This window comes from Vidua macroura, chromosome 3, assembly GCF_024509145.1.
Source record: "Vidua macroura isolate BioBank_ID:100142 chromosome 3, ASM2450914v1, whole genome shotgun sequence".
Classification (NCBI taxonomy): Eukaryota; Metazoa; Chordata; class Aves; order Passeriformes; family Viduidae; genus Vidua; species Vidua macroura.
The window spans coordinates 60,292,784-60,310,035 of NC_071573.1; the positions used below are offsets into that span (position 1 = coordinate 60,292,784).

General features: G+C 39.6%; 1 protein-coding gene across 4 annotated transcripts in view; it reads left to right on the plus strand.

The window, feature by feature from the left end:
• MED23 (mediator complex subunit 23) overlaps positions 1-4,936 on the plus strand; it is a 37,974-nt gene extending 33,038 nt beyond the window's left edge. For 2 of the 4 annotated variants that reach the window (XM_053972227.1, XM_053972228.1), the window contains 5 exons: positions 219-291; positions 1,436-1,650; positions 2,160-2,280; positions 2,937-3,068; positions 3,846-4,936. In XM_053972227.1, the coding sequence (XP_053828202.1) occupies positions 219-291; positions 1,436-1,650; positions 2,160-2,280; positions 2,937-3,068; positions 3,846-4,019 (715 nt within the window). In that variant the 3' untranslated portion in view covers positions 4,020-4,936. Of the gene's footprint in view, positions 1-218; positions 292-1,435; positions 1,651-2,159; positions 2,281-2,936; positions 3,069-3,151; positions 3,255-3,845 lie in introns of all 4 variants that reach the window. The other 2 variants (XR_008436090.1, XM_053972229.1) reach the window with 2 other exon arrangements.
• Positions 4,937-17,252: the final 12,316 nt, after the last annotated feature.

The following is a 17,252-nucleotide window of genomic DNA, read 5'->3' on the forward strand; positions in this document are numbered from 1 at the left end:
AAACCTGCTGCTAATGCAAAACACACCTGCATAAAGTTTTGCACACAACATCCCAATAGCATTTATACCATCTTTTGCCTCTGTAAATACCTGTGTGTGTTTTTGTAGTTCTCTAAACTTGACAAACATTCTTGGTGTAAGAAGACCTGGTCTGTAGATGCATGCGAAACATAAATTGCAGTTGTGCATTTTGAAGCTTTAGTTTTCTTTGTCTCTAGTCAGCCTCTGGTGCCAAGAGAGAACATCACGGCTTGGATGAATGCAATTGGACTGATTATCACAGCGTTACCAGTGAGTCACTATGTAGTATTTTAAAATAAAAAAATTACTCTTCCATGAAACATTTATCATTTTTCTAGAGTACATTGTAAAAACTTACAGCCAACATCTGTAGATTACACAGCAAGCTATTTACAAGGCTGTGTGCATGTTTGAGAAAAGTCTACTCCTCCAGCATAGAAAAATTGACCAGGTGTTTTGTTTTTCTATTATGTTTTGAGGCTAGGATGAAAAGAAGTAAATCACTCTTGTTTAAATATATAGGTAAATGCCATATATGTAGTATTGAGAACTGGAGCTATGTAATAGGAAGATCTATAAAGGTTCTCATACAAAGTTATTTTTTGATTATTGCTTGCGCTTTCACATCTTGTAGTTCTTAAACCATGTAAATGAGATGTGGCTAAGATAGCAAAATGAAATGTTTGCAGTACTGCAGTTTGTGTATCACTAGAAACTTTGATCTTCTGAATATCATGACTCTTGGTACTTGACAAAGACTCCCGAAGTAATTTTGATCTTGCCAAATGTGTTGCTTGTGTGTGTCAGAGCTTTCCTTCCCTTGTGACCTCTCTTCTGCAATAAAATGGTTCCTCTTCTTGGAGGGAAGCCAACATGAATTTAATCCTTATTATTTTTATAATGCTACTTACTCTTCCTGTTTCATCTCCTTGTATCTTCATCTGTATTCTTTGTCTTTTGTACCTTTTTTTATTTCCTGTTTCCATCTTGATTTTTTGGTCTGTTTGTGCCTGCACTTAGAAAACGATATAATTCTCAGACCTCTTTCACTAAGTCTTTTTGCCTTGTCTTTGCTTCTTTTCAAGACCTTTATATCAGGTGATTAAATGATTAATTCATGAGATATGCCTTGATAACACCCTTGAGCGTGCCATACCCGCTAACATAGATGCTTTCTGCATTGAGCGTCTTTAATTTTCATCTTCATCAGACATGGTTATGAACTACCATTTGTATACCATATGTCATTTATAACAATTTTATTTATACATATACATATATATGTGTATATACACTTTTTAGAAATGCCATAATAGCCGAAAGAGCTAAGGAAGCATTGTCTTAGGTGATGTTCTTTTTATAAACAATTCTGAATTTTTAGGTGTGTTCTGTTGGTTTGGGTTTTTTTCCCCAGGAGCCGTACTGGATTGTTCTTCATGATTGCATTGTTAATGTCATCAACAGTCCCAGCTTGACATCAGAGACAGAGTGGGTTGGTTACCCATTCCAGCTGTTTGACTTCACAGCATGTCACCAGTCTTACTCCGAGATGAGTTGTAGCTACACTTTGGCTTTGGCACATGCAGTCTGGCATCATTCCAGCATTGGACAGCTTTCTCTCATTCCTAAGTAGGTACAATGATATTTGATAATGTAATTTGTCTTTTAAATTCCACACATAATGTAGATAACAAAGTTCCACCTATATTACTTATACCAGTGAATAAATAAGTACAGGGGAGCTCCAAGACTTGCCAGATGGATCACAAGGTTTTTTCCAGCTCCCTCTTCCATTGACATAACTCTGGTTGTCTGTAGGCTTTAGAGCTGTCATGTGGTATGACTGCCTTTAATAAGCCTTTTTAAATCTAGATTAGCATTTATTAATTTAAATTTTTCTTAAAGCGTGGACTGTAGCATGTTCCTAAAGCATCTGTAACTGTAACAGTAAATATTATTCTTAATTCTAGAGCTGCCCTATTTTGAATAGCTCATATTTTCAGAGGCACACTGTTTTTTCCTGAAATAAAGGTCTAAATCTGTGAGAGAGACTTTGATGTTTTAGAATTTGGTGGAGGTGAAAGAAATAACCCCAAATAACCAAACAGTTGATGTAGTACATCTCTTGACTACTGTAGGTTCCTCACAGAAGCTTTGATACCCATTGTGAAAACAGAGTTCCAGTTGCTCTATGTTTACCACCTCGTTGGCCCTTTCCTGCAACGATTCCAGCAGGAGAGGACACGGTGCATGATAGAGGTAAAGTCTGGCTCATGTTTTGCTTTATACTGTATGGATTATTTTACATTTGCAATTAACTCATGAATCAGAATGGGATAAAAATCTGTGATAAATATTCAGAATTAAATTCTATACAGATGAAACAGTAATTGCAAGGATCTGAGTTGCTGAGTTGGTATTCACCTTACCCTGTTAACTGAAATCTTGTTGGATAAAACACCTAGTACATTTCTTTTCAAGCAAGAAAAGAAATAAACCCCCAGAAATATCAAGCAATAGATGTTTGCTTTGACTCTCAAACTACTTGCAAAATATACATCAGTCTTACTGCCTGGGAGTATGCAAGAGGTGAATTGTGAAGATGGAGGAACATGAGCTGTTTCTTACATTCAGTGTGGATAAGGTTAGGGGAGGAAAAAAGAGATGGAGCTCACCAGTAGGCAGATTAGCTGAAAAATGTCAGATATCAGAGACCCTGCTAGAAAGAAGAGCTTAACTTAACTTCAGAGTCATATAGTGAAGCATAATGGGATGACTTAGACCTGTCCATTCGTCTGTGTAAGAAAGTAAGAAAGTAAGCTGCTTAAAAAGCAGTACATATTTATTGTATTGTTAATCTAAAGCATTTTAAAACCTGTTTTCATTGGGGTTGCTCATTGTGTCTGTGTAAACAGATTGGAGTGGCATTTTATGAAATGCTCCTGAATGCAGATCGGTACAGCTCCCACTTGAACTACATGGATCCCATTTGTGATTTCTTGTATCATATGAAATACATGTTTACAGGTGACAGTGTGAAAGACCAAGTAAGTAAACAGTAGATATTGATACTTTAGTTGTCTTTCTTCCCATATAATAATTTAATCTTTTTGTGAACTATTTGTCATAGGTAGCAGTACAACGAATTGCTTAACAGTTGATTAGTCTCCATATACAAAGTAAGACGTTGGTGCAGGAAAAGCTTCAGATGGAGTAGATTGGATATCTAGATTGTAAGATTAATTTATGTAATCTGAAATTTAAGATGCAGCTTCAGGGTGCTTTAAATACTATTATTAGAGCTATTGCTAGAAGTAAAGCTATTGGATATTTCATAACTTCTATTAATTTAAATCTATTTCTTTAAAGTTTTAGTTAATTTCTGATTCAGTAGTGTAACTTGACATGTGACAAAAGGAAGACTTCATTCATGTTCAGTGAAAAATCATTCACTCAATTTATCTCTAGTTTACAACAGTATGAACTTTTAACAGTGTCAGCTGTGTGACTTGTTTTACAAAGCTTTGGTGCACAACTCTTACAACAGGAAGGGTTTTTTTAAGATTGGTTATCAGAAGAGGTCCCAAAGTTTTATTTTAATTATTAATATTAAATTAAATTATATATTATATAATATATAATGTATTCTTATATAATATTATAATATTAATATTAAATATTTAATGAAATATTTATGTAAATACCTCTATTTACTACAACTTTTCCCATTTTCTGTTGTGCTAGTGTGATGCTTGTGTACCGTAGTGGCATGTAAAAATACTCCTGTTTTTTACTGAACACATTTTTTTCTTTTTTTAAAACAGGTAGAGAAGATAATTTGTAATTTAAGACCAGCTTTGAAACTTCGGCTGCGCTTCATAACACACATCAGCAAAATGGAGCCAGCTGCTGTTTCACAGCAGCCTCTCAGCAGTGGGTCCCCAGCACAACAGCCCAGCCAAGTGCCCGTCAACGTGGCCTTGCCAGTAACCCAGTGAAATGAGTTGCTGGGCTGACCTTGGTGGGAGGGCTTCCTCCTCTTACTGACCAAAGGAAGCAGCATCTGTTCTGAAATCTGGTTGCTTTATAAAAGGATAGAGAACCACACACAGACTTCTGCTTTGATTTCTTTTGCATCATGAAGCTGCCTTGCTCTGTGCATGCCAGTCTTCTTAGCTATTTATGCTAGACACTAGATAAGGGATAGTTGCCTTTCTCTGAAAGTACTGAGTAAAGATCCTCTGCAAACAAATACATGGATTTCTGAAGAGTTTACCCTATCCTGGGTTGAGTCATCTGGATTTTTCCTTTTTTCTGCCTATGATATGAAAAGACTCTCATTGTGTGTAAAACAGCCTTTTAAAATTTGGGTTCTGCCTTATTAAAAATTTCTATTTTTTCATCCAACAGAAGAATTTAAATCCTTTTTGTCTTTTGGGCAGACAGTTTAAGCCCTTATACAGAAACACTTCTAGACAGAGAGATTGCATCAGTTTTATTATGACATCTTTCCAAAGACTAAGAATGAACCTTTGAAAATATTTGTAAATTTTGTGTGTACAGATTTCATTAAACACACCTCAGTGGGTTTGATGTAGTGTCAGTTACTAGACTGTTGGGTTACACCCTGGAGGCTGTCTCCAATGAGTCTATTGGAAGTCTGCTTATTCACTTCAAGCTGTGCTGGTTCATATTTGATCTTTCCTATTTAGGAAATGGTATAGTTTTTATTAAATCAGTCACATCAATTTTACTGATTTTACTGCATTTTGGATTTGTCTCATATTCTGCTTTAGGGTTTATCTGTACTGTGCTCAGCGGGTTTTGATGACAGAATTTAAAGGCTCAATGTTTTGTAAATAATCATCTTTTTGGGCAAATTTGTAATAAAAAAACCCCACAGTTTAAAAGTCCATATTAGTATTGTTAAATTTATTTCTTTTCCATACTCATTACCTTAAAAATAAGGATTGACCATAGCAAGGATACTTCCATGTCCCAAGTTCTTTATCAGCTTTGAATTAATGACTGTTTTAACATGTTACAAATAGAGTCCCAATTAATAAACTCAGGTCTCATCTGATTTATATCTCTAAAAATGTAACAGTTATGGAAAGAAGTTGGTGACTCAGTGGGTGCAAATTCTTTAGTCTGCTTTTTTGCTGTTCTTGTACTTTGATCCTAAATTCTGCCAAGTGTAATTTGAGTAACAGAACTGTGAGTGCTCTTTAATGAATTTGTAGTCTGACAGAAAACCACATTTATGCTGGCCCTTGCTGGTCACAAGTGGTGTTCCCCAGGGCTCATTGTTGGGGCCAGTCCTGCTTGGTGTCTGTATCAGTAATCAGGACAAAGAGATTGAGGCCATCCTGAGTCAGGTCACAAAGGACATGAAGTTAGGGAGGAATGTTGACCTTCTGGAGGGCTGGAAGGCTCTGCAGGGGGATCTGGACAGCTGGATCCATGGTCTGAAGCCCACTGTATGAGGTTCAGGAAGGCCAAGTGCCACATCCTGCACTTGGGTCACAACAATGGCTGCTCCAGGCTGGGGGCAGAGTGGCTGGAAAGCTGCTCTGCAGAAGAGGACCTGGGGTTGCTGGTGACAGCAGCTGAATATGAGCCAGCTGTGCCCAGGCGGCCAAGGAGGCCAATGGCATCAGGAATAGCGTATCCTGCCCAGGACTCAGCAGGATACTGGGAGATACTACAGTGTCAGCAGTACTCAGCATTGGGGAGGCCACACCTCAAATCCTGTTTGGTGCTGGGCCCCTCACTATAAGACAGACATGGAGGTGCTGCAGCATGTCCAGAGAAGGGCAGTGGAGCTGGGGAAGAGTCTGGAGTCTTGCAAAGAGCAGCTGAAGGAGCTGGGGTTGTTAACTTGGACAAGAGGCGGCTCAGAGGAGACCTCATGCCTCTCTACAACTGCCAGAAAGAAGGCTGTAGTATGGTGGGGGTCGGTCTCTTCTCCCAAGTTACAAGTGACAAGACAAGAGGAAATGGTCTCAAGTTGTGCCAGGAGAGGTTTCAAGTTTCAGATTTAATATTAGGAAAAATTCTTTCACTGGGGGGTTGTTCATGCACTGAAATACGCTGCTGAAGTGGAATCACCATCTCTGGAAGTGTTTTAATAAGCTCATGGATGTGGCACTTGGGGATGTGGTTTAGCAGTGAACACAGAGGTGCTTGGTCAAAGGTTGGTGATCTTAAAGGTCTTTTCAGCCCTTAATAATTCTATGATTCTATGTTTGTTTTTAAACATCTTGTATTCCATTCCAGAGTCAAGTCACTCTAGTGCCACTGGGCTCCATTTTGACAACAAGACAAACAAATAATAATTGGTCAAATAGTTGGTCTCCAAAAATCCACTGAACTGTTCTGTGCAGGCCTTCCCAAAGGCTTTCTGGGCAGACCTAAGAAGCAAAATTTTGGTTCTGGGTTTGCACACTTTTGTTGGCAGTGAGACTTCTTTCCTTCAGCGCTTTTTGCAGTGCGTGAATAGAAAAGCCTGTAGAAAGAGTGTTTAGTTCTGTGTTCTAACTGTTGTTCTGAGCATCTTCCTGAATTGTCTTATTTCATATGGAAATAGTTTTTGTGCCTTATGTGGCACCCAGAGTATCCCTTTTAATATTTAAACACCTGTTTTCAGTCACAGGGATTTTAGAGGGTGTACTGAGGAAGTTGGCTAACTGTCATCAGCAGCAAATCCTGAAAGTTGTTGGAATTCTTTAAAGTTCTCTCACTGTGCTCTTTGTCTTTGCCACATGTGCAGTTATGTTAAGCTAATTTTAGAACACTGGTCTGGCACTACTGGGGGTAGGATTTGCCTCAACTGGACTGGCACTGGCAAATCAATGAAAAACCTGGGTTTCATCAGTACTGGACTAGATTTTAATTTTTGTCCCAAAGCTTAAAGGCACTGACAGTGCTGTGAATTGGGACCCTTGCTCACCTAGTTGGATTAGGGATTTACGTGTTCCATATGTTGCAAAATGCAAAGGAAGACCATCTGTTCTTTCCAACATGCACACTTTTTCTCTGCAAAACTCACCAAGTTTCTGAAGGTGTTAACCCTCACTAGTTGGAATAAGGTATCTCTTCTGCAATAATCTACATTTGCATTTTCAGCAGCAGTACTGGTCTAAAAATCAATTCGTATTGACGCTTGCTATTTGAGTTAAACATCTTGCCCTTTAAAGTCCAGTTAACCAATTTCTAAAGTGCTAGCACAGCAAGACAAAATTCTAGTGTACTTTCAGACATATGTTTGTTAATGATTATGGCTGTCGTATGGCTGGGTTTTAAAATTCAAAATACACCAGGCAAAATTTGTCGGTCTGCTGAACTCAAAGTGGTTGGGAGCAGTGAGGAGTAATATAAGTCTGAGGTTCAGGGTTTGACTTTTATAATCAATACAGAAATCATGATTAAGAATGATACTATGATTATAATGATAAATCTTATAATGATTATAAGAATGGATGGAGAAGCACAGTGGTATCTCTCTGATTATGGCTAACAGCAGGTGCACAAGTGAATGAATAGTGGGGTTGGATGGGAACCTCTCCATGTTGGTTTTCTGGATCCTGAACCAGAAAAAGAGTCCCTCCTGTGCTTGTATTTGCTGAAGGAACAAAAGCACAGGGAAGGCCAAAAATATTCACCATCTTTTAGAGCTGCAGAGACATTACCCCTGTTTGGTTCACCTTCAGAATAAGGCTGCATGATTTCAGAGACAGCCTGCCAAGCCACAGGTATCCATTTATTTCCAAAAAAGCCTTCATGCTAAAAACCAAATATGTGGTTCTTATCTACTGCTTTTTTTGTAATCAAGACAAAATCCTGTCATCAAATTTGGTAACTGTTGCATAAATCAAGTGATTGGCTTTTATAAAAAAAAAATCTGAGACAATTCTGAACGACTAAAAATCTCTGTATTTGTTTGGAAGACTGCAAATCCCATAGTTCATTGGGGTCTTCCAGCAGGCTTTTGAGGAAGATAAATAAAACATATTTCAAACATCAAGGACAACAGTGTAATGTCGCCTATATGTTGATAAATCTTAGATAAAAATATTGGTAGATCCAAGGAAGATCTGAGCGTTCAGAATATGTCATTATACTCAGAAACAGTTGACGACCAGATTATATTTTTTTTAAGAAATATCCCTCTGGTGGCTAAAAAGGGAATTCAAATTTTTCCTGACTTCTTTTTTTTTTTTTTTTTTTTTAGTTTAGTAATCTCTTGACTCAGCCAGTCACATTTTGATCAACTTTCAAGTCCTACTTAATCAGTACTCTGTGAGAGTCAGATGGAGGAAGTCTGGCACTATTATGTCTCTTCCATACTGGCTGCCTGCAGTTTGAAATACAAAACAAGGAAGATTTTTCCTTTCAGGAAAGGGAATGAAATCCTGCTATTTCAATGAGGATCAATTGGGCAAGCTTCAGGCCTTATTCCTGCACTTCAGGTCATCCCATTGGCTTTTCTTGTTTTCCCCTCTTAGCAGGTTTTGGGTTTTTTTCCTTTTGAAATTTCAATCCTTCTGTTTCTCTTCTGTGTCTTTGTTTCCCTTTCATTCCTGATTTTAGGGATTTCAAAGGGAATAATTTGGGCAAGTTTTGGTTCTTTTCCCTGCACCACATTTCATCTCAGTACAATTGGTTGTAGTCACTCCATTTCTAATTTTCAGGACTTTGCAATGTCATTTCTGATGGACCATATCTCCTTTCTGGAGTGTTTGTTCAACTCTGGCCTCTGATTTCAAAATTTCATTCCCTTTCCTGAAAGGAAGAATTTCTTATATTGATATAATCATTCTTATAATGTAATCATTCTTATAATAATTTCAATTAAAAGAAAGATCTTTGTTTTAGAGGGGGTGAGGTTGGTCTCTTTTTTTCTTCTTTTTCTTTTTTTTTTTTTTTTTTTTCCTTTTTTTTTTCTTTTTTTTTTTTTTCTTTTTTTTTTTTTTCCCTCCTCTCCCTCCCCTATATATCTGTTCTGTATTAGCTCTCATAAGCTGCATTGCTGTTCAGGTCTGGTCCTTCACCTCGTTTGTGTTTCACACAGAGACTGCTCTACGACTTGGTGTGTGCATCTGATGTCAGATTCAATAGGAGTGAACTGTTTCAAAGGTAAGTGGGCAACTTCTAATATTTTTTTCCTGAAATGTGAGGGAATCCTGTGTCCTAGTGAGAGGAGTGCAGTCGGCTCCTGTCAGCCATCAAAGGCAGAGGATCTGTAGCTCTGTCCCAACCCTGCTTCAGCTTTGAGCAGGCCCAGGCTGCTTTACAGTTTAATTTTTAATTAAAAAGCTGAAAAGTCCCTGCATCTAATTGCCCCCACATCAGTGCTACATTGGAAATTCTTAGGCAACCCTGGTGCCTTTGAATCAAAAAGCTTCAAAATGCTGCATGATGGAGGAGAGACTGAGGGAAGCCGTGCAGGCAAAGGAAAAAACTCATTATTAAACTATTATTAAATAGTTCCTAGGATATAATTTACATGTTGTGTGAGGCTCTGATCATATTGTTGTTCTAAAAAAAAATTGAAACTTTGATATTCCAGATTTAAGGTAGGATTCCATTATTGATTTAGCTCGGCTCAGCCTACAGTGAAATCAGCCTGCACATCTAGAAGAGCCATTGTCACACTTACTGTCTCTCAGGTGCAAGTCCTTCCTCACGTGTACAAAACAACTTTCATATGCTTCATATTTTTATGGTCCTGTTGATGGGATATAATATCTAGTGAGCTCTAGGGCATGTTAAATACTGCAAAACAAGCAAGGAGAGGACAAGCAAGTGTCTACGAGTTATGTCTCACGTCATTCTAAACAGATGACAGGTGGCTACAAACAGTGAAAAAAGAGCAGACAGAAAGCAGTCTGACAGTCCTGTTTAATATTTGTGCTAAGGTGGCCTCTTCCACGCTGATTTAAGACTATATCTGTCATGACATCAACAGCAGATATATTTAAAATTAGTATAAGTTCTACTTTAGAAAGTTGTATAAAATAAAATTAGCATGTTCTGTGTGAAATAACACAGAACAGATAGCATTATCTGTATGATTTGAGAGGAATTGGGAAATTCAGCAGCAATTCCCACTGCAGCTATAACCCAAGGGACACAGTTTAGTAAATATGTCAAAGTCAAGAGCACAAAACAAAGTCCTGAATGAGCCAGTCCCTGCCCTGGGGAACTTTCAACCTATAAATGACAGTGTGCAGAAAGAGAAAAATCATATACTTGAGGAAGAAAAGATTTGTTGGATTTTCTTATTAGAATGTCAATTTTCCTGTGAGTGCTGCAAAAGCAGTATCTATGTGTGATACTTTTGAATGAATTTATGGAGATGTTTGGCAAATGATGAAAGGCCTTAAGAGGCGAGGATGAGATGAATGTGGGAATGGAAAACTGTTAATTTTCTCTGAAGGGTTGTGCGGTTAAATTCTCTAAGAAAAATCCTCATAGGTTCTTTCCTTCCTTGATTTTGTTTCTGCTAAGATGTAATTTTGAAGAAAGGAGTCCTGGCTGTAGCTTATCACATCAGTATCTTTTCTGTTATGTGTTCATATTATCAAGCTCCAGCTGAACCAGCCCTTTTTTTTTTTTTTTTTTTTTTTTTTTTTTGTCTTTCTTGTAAAGGTTAGATAAAATGATTAGAGGAGTGTAGATTGACTCCATGCATGATAGCAGAGCAGGTTGTCATCTGCCTTCAGCAGGCACTGAGCACCTTAAGCAGCAGCAGTGCTCTGACTACGGATAGAAAGAGGAAAGCCAGAGAATGTATCCTCTCTACCACTGCAGAACTAGTATTGCTCTGTAGGTGAAACCATGTTAAACTATGTGATAAAAAGAGTTCAGCAGTAGCACTATCTTCTGCTTCCCCCTTCCCACCTATTCTATTTGTGCCCCCAGTGACTCCTCTCCTCCCTAACTGCAGAACTATCCTATGAAAATTGATATTGCTTTTCTCTTTTGGGAGTGAATCCCGTCTGGGATCTGGCGTGGGAGAGGCTGGATGAGCACCAGGGCCTGGAGGAAGAACAGCATCATGAGCTTCTCATCTCCCAGCCTCCATGCTGCAGGAGGTGCAACATGGGATGAAGGTGCTGCTGGAGGACTACATCCTGAGTGTGGACTGGGAATGTTTGGGCACTTAGTAGCTTTAGAAGGGACAGGGGAAGCCCTGTGAGGTTGGAAAGGAAGTGTGGGTGCATTGCTGATCTAGCTAAGCCACAGCACAGACTGGTGCTGGAATTGCAGAGGACCAAGCCACACTGGTAATGGGTCCCTCAGCCTCCATGTGCCAATGCTTTGGAAATGCAGGTCACACATTAGCCATGTCACCTCCTCTTCTTTGATGGCTTTGTGCCTGTTTTCCTTATGACAGCTTGCCTGGTGAATCAGATTCTTCCAGAGAAATTCTAGGAGAAGCAGAAAACAGAGTCTTTATTGTCTCTTTCATACCTATGATCTCAGATTGAAACTTGTGATGCTTTGGGAGTATCATGGCCTTCCCAAGTACAGGACAGGATGGATTTCACCTCTCCTGCTACCTCCTGGCTGTTGGCCAATGCCCTGCTTGTCCCTCAGAGGAGCCTGGCTGTAGGTGCAGGGAAGAGGGTGCTGAGGGCTCACATGTTGCAGGTCAAGCTGAATTTTGACAGTGAACTGCAAAGCCTTTCTGAGCCTTCCACCTCTAGAATTAAAGGAGCAACTGAGGGAAGACTGAACAGCACCCAGATGTTGTCTGGAGTCCTGTGGGCCTCAAATTTTATATGTCAGAAGCACTGTATGTGCTGTACCTAGCTGAAGAAGCAGCCTCATATCAGATTATTTTGTTATGTTATGGTACACAGCTGTCTATCTCCATTCTTCAAGTGGAGAATGTTAAATTCTCTTTTTTCACTAGGATAAATAAAACTCCCACACTATAGATGGGAGAGAACAGCCACCATAGTAATTTCATTTTAACTTCCCCTTTTTTCTTAATAAAAATGCATTCTCTAATATTTAGAGTCAGTTTTACATATTTTAATAGCTGCTTTTGACTGGTTTGAGGTTTGGAGAAACAAGCCAAAAGAGAGGAGTGAGATGAGATACTGCAGAGGGGTCCAATTGTCCTGAACACTGGGCAAAACTAACTTGTCATTTTCCCCATTCCCCCGCCCCCATTTCCCCAGTCAATCCCTATGTTAAGATCAAAGCAAAGACAGTCGTGAAAGTTCAAAAAAATGTCAAGCCTGAAAGAAATATTTACAAAAACTCCTTCTCCTCCCACTATAAAAAAATGTGGCTGAGAGTTTTCTGTATTTTCCATTAAGCTCTGGGGTTTTTTTTGGTTTTGTTTTTTTTTTTGTACAAAAGGAATGAACAGCCTTGAAGAAAGGTCACAGCCAGTGGCAACTCAATCATTTGCAGCCTCTGAGCAAAAGTGTTTCTAGGTTGATCTGACAGAAGCCAGAAATGCTGTTTGCCTGTCCCTTGGAAAGAGGAGCTCCAATTACTCCAGCTCACTGCTTCAACTTGACACTCATTATGATACCTGCAACAGAAGTGAAGTTGCTCTAAGAAGGAATGTAGAGTTTTTTCCATCCACAGGAAAACAAAAGCACAAACCCAGCAGCAGCAGTTACTGCTTTCTTGTCCTTAAGCTTTTCTGCAGGGCAGCAATTGTTCTACTGTTTTCTTAGACTGGCTTTTTGCAATCTGTCATATGACTGAAATGCCACTTTAGCAGATTTTAAGAAATATGTGTGTCCATGATATACAGTGCTGGGCAGCACCTCTTGAGTATCTTTGAAAGAAAAATGCATTCACAGATTGTGACTCATGTTGCTATTTATAATTTAGGTCAAGTTTTTTTTTTGGTGGGTTTTTTTTTTTTTTTTCCTCTCATTTCCTTTATTCTTTTTCCCCCTCAACAGCTCCATTTTACAGTAGATTTTGGCGTTTGATTTAATAAGATGGATAACGCTTGACAGATAACAAGTCTGTCACCCCTGCGCTCTAGCAACTCTCTCAGATTCCCTTTGAGATTTCCTTGGGGATTTTCCTATCTTTTTTTTTTTTTCACTCAGCATTTTCTGTAGGAAAAGATTCACAAAATCAAGGCCAGAGGACTTCCATGATTCCCCACAGTATTGCTACATGTCAGAGAAAATTTCCTGTGCTTCAGTGTTTGCAAGAAGCTCTGCCCCACATGTGGGGCACAACTGGGCAAGCACACCTGGGGAGGGCTCTGCAGAGCAGGGACACCTTTCCATGCCTGCCTTCCCAGGCTGCCCTGCATTCAGATCTTGCACCCCTGAGCATTCTCCTCTCTCACCCGGTGAGCAACTGGAGAGATTCCAGACCAGCCCATGAAGGGTGGCCCTATCATGCACGAGCCACTGCAATGCAGTCTCTTGCTTTTCTGCAGCCTCCATGCTGGCATTATCCCATTTCTTTCACTTTTCCATGCTCCCACTCTCACTGCTGTCATCACAGCTTTCCTCTGCAGAGCCTCAGTGGCCAGCAACCACAACTTCCACTGTATTCAACCTCCTCCAGCTGTGAGCTGCTCACCCCTGTGAGCATGGGAATCAGCCAAGAGCGGAGTATACATATTGCAAATACTAATAATCCTTTGGTGAAGACTTGGGACTTTCTGTCTTTAGAAGAGGACAAGAGAAATTATAACAATCAAGAAAATAATAGATGCATTAAATATAATTTATCATTACTATTTTCAGAGAAAGTACAAAAATCCCTTGAGAATTCTGGAAAAATGCAGTGACCCATATTTGCCATGGAACTTTAAAAGAAATTATTTATTTATTTGGTTTTTTCCTCTCTCAGTCACCATAACATGTGAGTAGGATCAGGATATTTGCCACCTGGAAAGGAATGTTACTATTTAATCTTATTTTCCATAGCTTTCTGAGAGATGTGCCATCACATGAACTGTGGCAGTGGTCCAAACTCCAGCCTGCAAAGAATTTTATTGAGCACATTGATGGTGCTCTCACCTCTCAGAGACAGTTTGGGCCACCTCTTTCTTCTCTTCAAAATGAGCACTCTTTGGCTTGAGCACATTTCCAGCCATTGTGCAAGCAGAAGCTGCAGCACTGCAAGCTGTGAAACACATTTATTTATGAACATTCCTGGTCTGGGTCTTACATTGGAAACTGTATGCAGGGTGTTCAAGTTGTCCTGCACAGGAGGCTTTTCTAATGTTATATCCCAAAATACCAGAACAGCCCCTAGGATAGTCTTTGCTCTAGGCACCTCCCCAGTGTTTGGGCTCATGAAAGAAAGTCTTGAAGTGAAGAGATTGATCAGATGTCTGTTCCTTTGGGTCCTCTGTCAAGCTTCAGTGAAGCCCAGGGAAATCCTGTCATCACTTCACTGGATCTGGATCTGGGATTTGCCCTTCTCAGACTGGCACACACAGCTCAGTCGCCAGGTTTGCCTGCTGGGGTTGCTCTGCAATTGAATGAGGGTCCAAAGCAGGTTATGTGGCATAAATGATTGATTTAAAGCTTTCCAAGTGTGCATTACATCAGCCTTAAACATTTAACCTGTGTTTCTATATACCCATTTTTTCCAGATTAAGGTGTTGGAACATAGAGTAGTCAGCTAACTCAAGGAAAATGTAGGATGGGTTGTTGTATGAATTAAAAACAGAGATGGTCCCCTAGAGCACATGCAATGCCTCTGAAGTAGCATCCTGTGTCAACCCTGTCAGAGAAAAAAAAAAACCCTTTGAAGTCAATGGGGGGCATTAAAAATCCAATTTCTATGATCTGTCAGCAAAATATTTCTTCTACTCCAGTAGATGACAGGCTAACAAAATTTGTTTTAGCAAACATTTCAGCTTGCTTAATAAATTATAAAAGGCAGCTTGCAAATGGCACATTTCATTTGCAGCGACATAAATCTCAAACAGATTTTTCAGTAGTGTTACAAATTATATAAAGTGTTTATAGTGTATATATATAGGTTTCCTTGGCATCAGTTGTCTATATTTTTCCCTGAAATTAGACAAACTAAAAGACAGAAAAGTAGGACAGCATTAAAAAAGCATTAGGATGAAACACTACAGAGTGGAAGCATTTTAAAAATTAAAGTATAAAATGCTGACAAGCAAGGCTCATGGCTGAGATATGGGAAGGAACTTCAGGTTTATTCTTCTCTGACACAGCCTTCCCAAATGATCTTAGACAAAGCTTTGGAATTCACATTAAAACTTGGCAAACAATGCTTCCCTACCTCCTGGTTGGGCCATGGAGGCTGTAAAGTATTCATGTACTTAGCAGTAATTTGGGCCATGTGATGGCCATAGGGAAATAACAGGAAAAACCATGAACTGCTAAGTGCATCCTTCCCCTTGAGCCTGGTACTGTCCTCTTTGGCTTCTGCAGAGGTTCTCAAACTTGTGCTCCTGTGCTGTCACCACTGCCACTGTCAGCTGCTACCCTGGTTCTGCCTGTTAGAGAAAATTTTCAGCTGTCTGTAGTATCTGAAATCAGCCTTAAGTGCCCCACACCGAATGTACCACAATTCAGGTAGGTCAAAATCTAAAATTACCATCAAGACAGAGGTGGGTTTTGTTTTCCTCTGAGGAAGGAGGGTAGAAAAAGAAGTTTCAGGTAGGGACATAAGCATTCAAAGGACAAGATCATATTTCCTCTATGTATTTTTCAGACATCAAAGTGAGTGACATTTCTGACTGAAATCACTGTCCACAATCCTATTTATCACCCCCAGGACATGTCCCACCTTCTCCAGCCTCAGGCCATGACAAGGAGGCCCACTTAGCCAGAGGAGATGCATGATGGCTCCCTCACTCTTGAGCTTTTCATCCTGGAGCCAGGTGACAGAGAGAAGACAAAAAATTAATGACAGTATGTAATGGGAAAACTGTTGACAACCTCTCTACAACCAAACAATTAAATTTGTTCCTGTATTAACTTAGTCAAGCCCCTCCATTTGAAACTGTCAGCAAGAATTTGTCCAGAACAGAACTAAGAGCTTGTTTATAGCAGAACTTGTGCTGCTCAGCCAGGCTGGTGTGTTAGAGTGGTGCAACTCTATAGCTCATGTAATGGATGATATATGATGCCCCTTGTTAAGCTCTTCCACCTTGCAGTGAGGTTGCTGGCCTTGTCCTTCCACTGTCCTTATCCTTCCATGTGCTGTGCCAAGGTGCTTTTAAGCTTCTTTAACCTCCTTGTTTACAAAGTGGTAAAGCAGCAGCACAGCTACAAATGAGGAAAAATTGGACACTCATAATTTTCTCGGCTCTGTTTTGAGCTGCTTTTCCTGTGAACAGCACTTCTGTGTTACTACTAGGAGTCCAGTGAACAGGATGAACAAGCAGGCTGATCCAATGTGGGGGCATGAGCAGACTGTGACTAACATCACTCTGTAGTCCCTCCTTGGTGTCAGGCTGGGGACAGTGTGATGGCGCTGCCTGCTGCCAAGCGAGTCATGACTAGACAACATGGATATCTACTATACTTTCAACACAATAACATGGATTTTTTTCATGGATAATAATAGTGCTTGTTTTCTCATGGTGAAGAAGCAATTCAGGGGGGGATTTCTCCAACTGAGCCTAAGAGGAAGCAGGGATCATGCCTTAGGTTGCACTGTCCCTGTTTCTCAAACCAGCATTTTTTCTGGGCAAGTATTTCCTAGCTGAGCCCTGGGAAAAAAAAAAAAAAAAAAAAAAAAAAAAAAAAAAAAAAAAAAAAAAAAAAAAAAAAAAAAAAAAAAAAGCCTAACACTTAATTACCCTTTCAAGTGAAAGGTGGGATTAAGACATTTATCTTGCCCTTTTCCTTCCTCTTACCCCTTACACAGGTAGAGATCATGTTTGCCCACATGCACATATGCAAGACTACAGTGACTTGAAAAACATCACTTCTGATCACATGAAGAGCTGAGTCTTGATTTCCCCAGACTCTGTCCTCTCACTGTTACCATTTGTTTATAAAGAGCTATCAGTGGGAATTTGTTGTCAGAAACCCTGGTGCAGAGAAACTTTCTAATCTACCAGCTCTCCTCCTCCCCCTTTCCTCCTCTCCCTTTCATAATAAAGACATTTCCATTACTTTTCTGAACATTCAGAAGAAGAGTTCGTTTGCAGAGTACTGTAGAGCCTTGCCAAAGCTGCAGCTTCCAAAACAGCAGCTGCTCATATCAGCAGGTAGTGGAGGGGAAAAAGTTTTGAG